We start from the raw sequence: 9,739 nt of genomic DNA, 5'->3' as shown, positions 1-9,739 counted from the left end.
ATGAATCGCAAAACACTAATTTTACAGTTGAAACCAAAACACTGAATAAAAACAGATATAACTCCCCCCCCCCCGCGCCATTCCCCCTTCCCCACTGTCTAAAGTTAAATCAGACCAAACTTCTCTTGGTAAAGATCAGATAGAATTACAAAAATGATTTATACTTGTTATATACCACAAGAATGAGAGAATATCTCAGAGATTTATTTATTAATGTCTTCAGTATAATTTACAGATGCAGTTTCAAGCATCACCCCGTGGGACTGTTTTCGCTGCGTGAGAAAACCAGTCTACTATCCCAGTTCCACCAGTTCCGTCAGGAGGAATCGGTCAGACTTCCAGCAAACTTTTACGAGAAGCTCGTGGGAAGCATCCCCAAAACACTTGACCAAAGTCATACAATTCAAAGGCAACACTACCAAGTACTTAGGAAATCTCTCTGAATTTCTGATTTCTTTTGCATACATTAAAACTTACATCTCTGACATATTGTTCCTCTCCTTGTCTCAATGTGTCAATAAACAAATCTGAATAATTTTTGTAATTCTAACTGAGCAAAAGAAAGATAATATTTTTTCTGACTTAACTTCAGATGGTGAGAAATGGTGTTTTCTATTCTTTTTTTTTTTTTAAATTTTGTTTATCTGAGCTTCTGGTTTCAGTTGTATGTGCTGACAGCATGCATCAACCAGGGATACATTGAGAAAAAAAAAATACCCAACCACACATCTTCGAGGACAGGCCGCCTCCTGCTCTGACATATAAAAGTTGTCAGGCTGTGGACCACTCATGCTGGGTATAATACCCATCAAGTTTACTTTCCATGTTGCAAAGGTACAACTAGAAGGAAATGTTAATATGTTTTGTTTTTATTTGCTTTTTATGTGATAGACGGAAATGAAATAAAAAATTATAAAAAAATCTGGGAAGTGCAATACCCATTTCTGTTTGGTGCGTCCAAGTCAAGACTTTTTGAACCGCCGTTTTACTGCAGTGACAATTGAAAGGGTTTGGTGAAATGAGTGGAAACATTATTTAGAGTGATGACCTCATTTACGCAGCCAAGCTTTCAACATGTTTTCAACGTTATTCGTAAGCCGTTTTGTCTCGTAACAGTTAATTCCTACTGAGATTAAATTACATGCATTTTAAGTCTGATTTCTGAAGTTTTGCTGCTGGAGATTTTATTGTGGGTTATGAGAGTAATGGCTTGGACACAAATGCACTTTTTTGGGTTCAATTTTTCTTTTAAGTTTCTTTTTATATAACTCTGACCTTTACGTTGCTTTGTCACATAAAATCCAAATATTACGCTCTGACGTTTGTTGCTGCAATATAACAGAATTTGAATTTGAACATATTAAGGTAATATGAAAACTTGTATAAATGCTCTGAATAGTCCAGTGCAGCAGCTTTTAGAACAAATATTTTTAGAATTCTGCTAAATTCCACTTTGTTTTTTTTGTTTTTTTTTTCTGTTTTACCTTTAAACTTGTCTTGTTAAGAAAACTTCTAGAAAAAAAAAAAGCTATGTTACCATATCTAATAGCCAGAGGTACCATAGTACTGGTTGATTGAAGGATAACCCAATCACCTACTGTCTCTTAGTAATGGGTAGCTGCCAGTTTTGTGGTTAGTTTTTATTACGATTATTCCAAACTTTAGTTCAGGGTGGAATCTTGCATGCTGGTCACATGCTGGCAGCGCAGAGATCTACGGCTGACGATTTTTTTCTTGGAATCCACTTGAGCAGAGTCCTGCACAGCTTTTTGCTCTTCAACTTTGTCTTTGTGAGGTTCCTAAAGATGGCGTTTCGGAGGAGGCCGAGGTTTAAAGGATCCGCCAGATGTGCAGGGAAACTGCTGCTGTCACCCGGTGAGTGATTCAGAACCTCCAAGAAGTGTCGCTCCTGCTGCCTGAAGTCGTACTCAACACTGGATGGAGACATGGCAAAAATAAAGAAGTTGTTAATTAAACATATTAAAGGTTTCGTTTGGACAAACTCAAACTTGAGTTAAGGATTTCCAGATCACTTGTATGGAGGTTAAAACTTCTTCATGCCATTTGTTACTTAAGAGCTTCTACGGACAAGTTGCATTGTGTGACGGTAGTCTGTATGTGCAACGCCTTTCCTTATCAGATTTCAGAATTACTTTGGACATGAGCACATTTTCCAGCCTGGCACCCATATTCTTCTAAAGACACGTCTTATGTGAATATGCTCATGTCTGCCTCGGCCTCTTAGGGCCAGACGCCAACATGCAGCATTTAGCACTTCAACATCTCTATCTCTCTAAAACACAAGCAGTTTTGAAAGTAAGTAGATCAAGGGACAGGTTTTGAATATTTGAAGACAGCTGTTACTGTCGGAACGAGGAGGAGAATACTTTTAGATTTAAGAACCTCACTTAACCTCCTTCCTGCTTCCCAATATCACTGGGGCAAATTGTTGAAGTTTTACCTTTTCTGCTGCCTACGCATGACGCAACAGTTCTGTAAATGAGTGCAAACCAAGACAAGGCACAGATATGGGAAGTACAAAAAAAGAAAAAGATCTATCCAAAGTGTTTGGATAGATGGTCAAAGCCCATGTCTTCCTTTTCGACGTCGTCTCTACTTGAGCAAACGAAACACCAAGAAGCGGCACAAATTCACAAAATTCATCACACACCAGAGGAGTCTGTGTCACCTGTAAGTAAAAAAAACAAACAACAACAAATAAATAAACATGTCAGATCAAAGATTTCGCTATTGGCTCACCTGTACACAATACAAGCAGTCTTCTGGCAGGTCGAGCAGTTTCTCAGGTCCAGTCCAGTTTTATGACATCGCCGACTGAAACGAAACAAAAGCAAATTACTTCCACGGCGCTCATCTTCTCGGATAAACAGCTCAATCATCTTTGCGCTTATATCCTCTCCTTCTGAATCCGTTCGGGCTGCTGCCTGGCGTGTGTTTTGTTAGACGCCCGTCTCTTATTAGGAGTCTGTTATTCTGAAAGATGACCTTAGAGGCAGTCACAACTTATTAACGCACGGCAGCCAGTGAGAGTGACTGACAGAGACACTGTGCCAGAAGGGCGTTTTAATTCCCCTTATTCTTCCCAGAAGAGCCGGGTGGCTAAAATAAATCTCTGTGAGACGTGGCCCCTTGAATTGCCCAAATAGGTTTCTGTCACACATGCACACACACACACACACACATGCACACACACGCACACACACACGCACACACACACACACACACACACACACACACACACCCCCACACACACACACACACACACACACCCCCACACACACACACACACACACAGTCGCTGACCTGTTTGCAGGCTTTTAATGATGTTGCAGCCCCACATCATTGCACTAATAACCATGACTTATTATTATGCAATTGTCACCTCTGAAACACATTTATGTGATCTCTTATGTCATTTTTTTTTTTTTTTTTTTTTTTGCAATGACAAAGCACAGATTACAGTTTTGGTAACAATTTATAGTAATTTATTCGAAATCACACAGGGAATAGATGCAGAAGGTGATGCTTCACCAATAACCTTTCTTTGGAATAAATGAATTCAATTGGGTTTGTCCAGTTCAACTCAAGCCCACAGCTGTTATTCCAATGCATTGTAAAAAAAAAAAAAAAAGAAAAAAAAAAAAGGCAATAATTCCCAGGATCAATGTGAAAAGATTTTTATGAAAATGAACAAAATACCTACAGCAAAACTTAAAAGTGGAAAAAAATAACAAGGCGAATTAAAAAACTTAGCCTGGTCAGTTTCACAGAGGAAGACGATGAGACTGCCTCCAACCGTTAATTTTCTGTGTGAATAATCAACAGCTTCTTTAAGTTTCTTAAAATAACTGATGTAAATGAATATAACACTTTTGAACTTGAAGTTGTCAAGGTAAGCCTGGTCTAGCTGTTAGTTTTAGCCTTCTGAACCAACTAATCTAAATATAAGAGACAACATTACCTGAATATTTATTAACTATTCCTCATTGATTGGGAACTTAACATGAGTCACAGAGTGATTCTGTTGTGCTATATACATGTTGGACAAGTTATTTACCCAGCTGCCACACAGACTTACAGGCTGTTGGGAGCGTTGCATGTCTCCAGGTCCTGAATGATGTTAAGCAGGGTGGTGATCCTGTCCTTGTTGGCCGCCAGGCTGGCCTCCACAGTCTTGAGCCTCTGCTCCAGGCCTGCAGACCTGCAGCACTGCGGGGAAGGTGGCAACAGCAGCGCCGCGTCGGACGGGTGGGAGTGAGACAGCCCAGTGCCCTCGGGGCCCGACTGAGGAGCAGCGGGGCTAAACTTTAAATCTGCTCTGCTTATTCCCTCCACCTCTCTGGACGGGAGGGTGAAACTTGATTTAGCGAGCATTGCAGGCGGCTGTAGGTCGAACTCCCGGTCAGGGCCTGTGTGTGCCGAGAGCCCTCCTTTGCCGGTGAACGATGCTGGCACGCTGACAGAACGTTCTGGGCTTGTGTGTGTTTGCCTCCGTAATGTAATATCGAAATTGGAATTTTGGCAGTCGGCGGCAGACTGGGTGATGTGTTTCACCTCTGTGTTTGTTTGCGAGATATTGCGCTCACAGTTAGTTTGCGTCTCGACCGGGGGCGATGAATAACCGAGATGCTTCTGCCCATCCGAATTGGATTCAAACGCACTATTTGCACGGCTGGCTGCTGCACCCAAGGCAAACTGTTGTGCATTCAAATCGGGGCGCCTGGCTGCCTGACCCAGTGGGTTTGTTGCGCTGTGTCCCTCATGGTCTGCTCGAACGCATCCTTTATAATTTTTAAGTCTTTGTTTTTCTCTGTCCAGACAACCCTGCGGAAGAAAGGTGCTTGACTTAATTGGGGAAAAGCAATTCTGAGGGTTAGTGACCCGTGAATTTTTATGCTCTTCAGACTTGTGCACCACTAATTCATTGACAGCACGGTCGATACACTTGTTTTTATTACATTGTAATTCCACAGCGGGGCCGATAGTTGGATTAGTGTGATGGCTTTTAGTTTCACTTCCTCCCTCGGCGGTTCCCAACATATTTGGTGACTTGACGAGAGGAGTTGCTGCGGAGTCGCTCTGCTGGTTGGTAACGACGCCCCAAACGCGAGGTTTATTACTGTTTTGACTGCTGATGTCTGGTGCTTGTGTGTGGTGAGCTTGGTTTTTGTCGTGTGCGTCGCCGTTCCTTAGCACCTCGGTTGCGTCTGTCAACTGAAGCAAACGCGCACCGGATGAGGCAAGGTCATCTCGTCTTTCTCCGCCCAGAGACGCCAGAGAACCGTTCAGGGATGTGACTTGTCTCACCTCAGTTTTGACGGTCGTATTTTTGTATAACGTGCAACGACCAGCAGCGGAGCTCGGGAGAACTGCGCGTGACTCACTTTTTGCTTCCGGGGACTTGGACGCGCCAGATATTGTGCGTGCAGAGGACGCGGAAATATGCGGCGCAGTTTCAGAGTCTGAGGAGTTAGGCTGAACCGAGTGGATTTGCGGAGCCACGGCGTTGTCTGTGGTGCCTCTACATGAAATTTGATCTGGATTGACTTTATAATTCAAAGAGACGGCGGCACTTAGGAGCGAATGGGGCGTAGGTTTCTGAGGCGGATTAGCAGAAGCAGGGAATTGAGCTGGGTTGTCCATAAGAGATATTTTAGCTGGCGATACGTCGGCAGCTCTTGACGGGGGCTTTTCCTGGCATGTATCTAAATCAGATGGGGAGCTTACCATTGTGAGATATGAAGAAAGGTCTGATTCAAGAATTTGTGCTTTGTGTGTTGAGTGCAAGGCTTCTGGCGCCTGACTGGCATTATTATGCGGACACATCCTCTCCAGATTAAAAGTTGCCTGTGCAACTGGACTGGATGTTCTTTGACTTCCCATGGCTACAGTGTACAAAGATAAAGGTGGACACTCGGGCACGGCGTGCACAGAGACACATACATTTTGAGTAATATTATCTTGTAGGTAGTGGTGAGGCGATGTCTTGAGGCGCTGAGGGGAAGCTTGAAAGGTTTTGGTTGCCGTGGCCATTTGAGGCGTCGAGTAAAAACTTGAAAGGAGGGAGATTTTATTGTCCTGGTTGGGTTTTGCGAAACAGTTTGTTGCGGAACTCGCCTGCCTGCTTTCAATTCTGGCTTTAGCAACTGTAACAGTTTTAGTGTGGAGAATGGCTTCCGGTTGGATGGATGTCACGTCGCTTGAAGCGTGTGTGCGATACAGAGTTCCTGGACCAACTCTGGAATGCACCGGACATGCAGGGTGAGGTGTTCGTCGATATGTTATCTCTTCATTAATATAATACAAGTTTGGGTTGCTTGCAATCTGTGTGTTCTTTACTCCGCTGCTCTGAGAGTTTAGCTGGTTTTGTTTCAGTGTATGAGGAAGTTTTAAATGTGTGGCTGTAAACAGAGATGCGAGGGCTGGCTTTGATGCCTTCTCCCCGAAGAGAGCCTCGGAAGCGGTCTCCCCCGGGATGGCGCCTCTGGATATTACAGACTGCTTCCCGCCACACTGGTTGCACGCCTTTTTCAACTGGTCTGCGCAAAGATGGCGCGAGACCGTTCCGTGAGAAGCCGCGGCCTTCGAGGGCTCCGCGTCGTCTTTGACTTCGATGATCCCGCCGATTGCCTCGGAATCCACCACGCTCCCGTTGATGTAACGGGTGGAAGACTTCAGTCTGGTTCTGCCGCTGTTGGCGGCGCCTGCAATGAGGGGATTGGTTTTAATTGCCCTGGCATAGCAGTACGTCCCACCACTTCTCTTCTGACAGCCGGCGACATCCTTTGAACCGACACCTCCGAGTGCTTTGAAAGTCACTTCCTTTTTGATCTTGGTTTCCTCAGTTTTCTGCCTTAAAATAGCCCTTTTCTCGTTGTCACTCTTCACGTGAAGCGATATGGCCCTGGTTTCTTTGGCGGTATATATGTTAGATGTTTGAGTAACATTGTTTGAGACGCTATCAGGTAGCTGAACAAGTGGTCTGCTAATCCCCGGAGACGTCTGAATGCCGATGCTGCACTGTCCCCAAGTCTGCAGCAGCACTCCTCCGCTTCTGTCTCCTCCTTTTGTCTTCCAGCTCCGCACCCCTACAGAGGCGGGGACACCCAACACCGGAACCGGCGTCGTCAGGTCAGCCGCTCGCCTCCCCATCCCTTATTTGGCTCACTTAAAAGGTCTGAGAAGTCAAGGAAGGGACAGCGCTTTTCGCATCATTTTGTCCATCTGTAAGAAAAAGAGGAACACGCGTTACAGTGAGAGGCGCTCAAAATGGTGGTGCAAAGAAAATCCACAAGCAAGCAGGATTATCTAGCACAACGCAAGAGTTGAAGCAGAGGCAAAAACAACCCGCTTCAGTACAGCAGAAGCGATGAAAAGATTGAGCTGTCAAGAAATCAATTGCAGACTCGAGATAAGACAGGAAGAACTGTGCACCCAGTTTTCAACATTTTTCATTAATAGCAGAAAATAAGGAAGGAAGGAAATAACTTAAATGATGATCAAAAAGAAAAGGGGTGACTGCTGTGAAAACAATTCATGTCCAGATGAACCGATGAGATTTATTTAGCTTTTATTTGGTCATCGATTTTTGTAAAGTTTTGAACTGCTGATACCAGTTTCTACTGTTTCCTTACTTGATCCCAAATAACTGAAAAAATGTCATGTTTATTAGATGGTATTCTTGAAAATCCTCAAAGGGACCATCTTTTCCTGCATCACTGAAAATCTACATGAACAGCAAAATCATCTAGGTGATGGGAAGGAGGTAATAATAAAGGAAGCAAAACTAAAAACAACAGCATTTATCCTTCACCTGTTACCAAGACAGATAATCAATCAGCATCTTTCTTAGCCTTTTTTTTTTTTTTTTTTTTTTTGCAAACTAATGTAGACGTACTTTATGTAGGAAAATATTTTTCTTTCACAATTCAAAATAGTTGTGAAAACTGTTCAAAAAATAAATGGCAGCTGTGACTGAGTTAACATTTAGGAGAAAAACCAATGTCCTATCTTGAAATATTAAAACAGAGAGAGAGAGAGTGAGTGAGCAGTTGCTGTTACACAGCTCTGTGATTTAAACAAATTCACTATTATGTTAAAATAACAAACGTGATTGTGGAGGATGGATTTTAATAGGTTAGATAATCTTCAGACCTTTTATGAATATTTACCTGGATAAGTGAATTTACCGAGGTTATCTTTTCTCTTACAATGGTTTTCAGAGTGAATAAAACCATATGGTGATATTATCACTGCAGCCTGGCTGCACTTGTGTAATGTACGGTTTTATCACAGATCGGAAAAACGGTTGAGAGCTTTTTATTCACAAACTTTGAGTGGTATTACCAGGCTTGTGTCTCACAGTTTCGACCATGAGAGCGTCAGTAAATGTCCATATTTTTTTAAAACATACAAATATAGTTTTTTTTTTGTGATTATTATTATTATTTTTTTAAAAACCTTTATTTATACAAGTGGTCTCGTTGAGATCTAAGGATCCAGGTCTATCATTTACAAGAGAAGAGACCTGTTTTAATAAAACAAAAACAATTTTCAAACAGCAACAAGACAGTTAGTTAAGAAATTAAATAAATTAAATAAGCTAATAAAATGAGACGTAAAAACAAGAGCAAGTTTCATAAGAAAACGAACAGTTACTGGAATGAAAACTACAAATTATGGTGATGACATTTTAAGTCCTTTCCTGTATCTGATTAATGGATCAGAGCCGGTCAATCAAACTAAAGTGTCCAATTCCAGGTCAGCGGTGACTTTCTTGGCACAGCACTTCTATTATTATGTATTAGTATGAACACACACCACAAATTTAATGCAGACCAGAATTCAAACTGTGACTTCTGGGATGCAGTTCCCTTCACGTCTTTTGTCACTGTTTTTTTTTTTTTTTTTTTTTTTTTTTTTATCATATCCATGTGCCAGTATTCTCATGTCATTTTTTTTATCTGTACCACAGTTTAGCAACAAGAAAGCAATGTGTGGATTTTGGCAGCAAAGCAGCCTTTTTATTTATCCATGAAAAAGCACCCAGTCTAAAAGTGTGTGTATGCGCGTTTTTGCTTTCAAGTGTTGATTTATGACAAATTCTTTATGCAAACACATTCTGACATCCCTTCCCTCCTCTTCTTCTCCTTTGACGACTTTCCTGCACACACACACACACACACACACACACACACACACGCACACACACACACACGCGCACACACACACACACACACACACACACACACACACACACACACACATGTTTAAAACTGCAAGAAGTGCATTTAGTCAGCTATACCAGGAGGGACTATTATTTTGGATTGTTGTGTTTAATGTTGCTTGAGCTCAGTCAAGTGACCTATGTCTTCCTGCACAGTCTAATGATAAGTGACAACTGTCATGTTCTGTTAATACTTCATTAAATCCCCCTTTGCAGAGCTAAATAAAACAGGAAACAACAACAACAAAAAACAAGGAGACGAAGAAAAAAGCCACGGGACATTTTATAAGAACTGTTTACTGCAAATTTATGGTTACTCTGATTCCCACTCTTACCTGAATGTTAATGCAGTCCAGCTTCAAGTTTGCATTCCTCCAAGTTTCTGTAGGTTCCCAAGGATTGGAGAGACTTTATCCTTGTAACGTCAGTTCTTAGAAATTCCAAACTCGGGACTCAGTATGCAGTCGGTTTGACCGAGCAGTGCTCCTTAAT

The 9,739-nt window shown here is 42.2% G+C and overlaps 1 protein-coding gene across 1 annotated transcript; it reads right to left on the bottom strand.

The window, feature by feature from the left end:
- Positions 1–435: 435 nt before the first annotated feature.
- On the bottom strand, positions 436–7,265 carry LOC106909601 (uncharacterized). Its single transcript, XM_014976008.2, has 3 exons — positions 4,100–7,265; positions 2,761–2,835; positions 436–1,934 (listed from the first exon to the last, which is right to left on the bottom strand). The coding sequence occupies exons 1-3, from the start codon at positions 7,171–7,173 to the stop codon at positions 1,691–1,693; spliced, it is 3,393 nt and encodes a 1,130-aa protein (XP_014831494.2). The 5' UTR covers positions 7,174–7,265; the 3' UTR covers positions 436–1,690.
- Between the last annotated feature and the right edge of the window lie 2,474 nt (positions 7,266–9,739).

The sequence above is a fragment of the Poecilia mexicana genome, unplaced genomic scaffold (genome assembly GCF_051168715.1).
Source record: "Poecilia mexicana isolate PSO_F unplaced genomic scaffold, ASM5116871v1 scaffold_14, whole genome shotgun sequence".
Lineage (NCBI taxonomy): Eukaryota > Metazoa > Chordata > Actinopteri > Cyprinodontiformes > Poeciliidae > Poecilia > Poecilia mexicana.
This window is presented reverse-complemented; position numbering and strand designations above follow the sequence as displayed.

Coding starts and splice junctions, on each gene's coding strand:
- LOC106909601 (XM_014976008.2), bottom strand. CDS start 7,173: ATGGGGAGGCGAGCGGCTGACCTGACGACGCCGGTTCCGGTGTTGGGT. Junction 2,836..4,099: donor TGCAACGCTCCCAACAGCCT/GTAAGTCTGTGT, acceptor GTTTCGTTTCAG/TCGGCGATGTCATAAAACTG. Junction 1,935..2,760: donor ACTGCTTGTATTGTGTACAG/GTGAGCCAATAG, acceptor GTCTCCATCCAG/TGTTGAGTACGACTTCAGGC.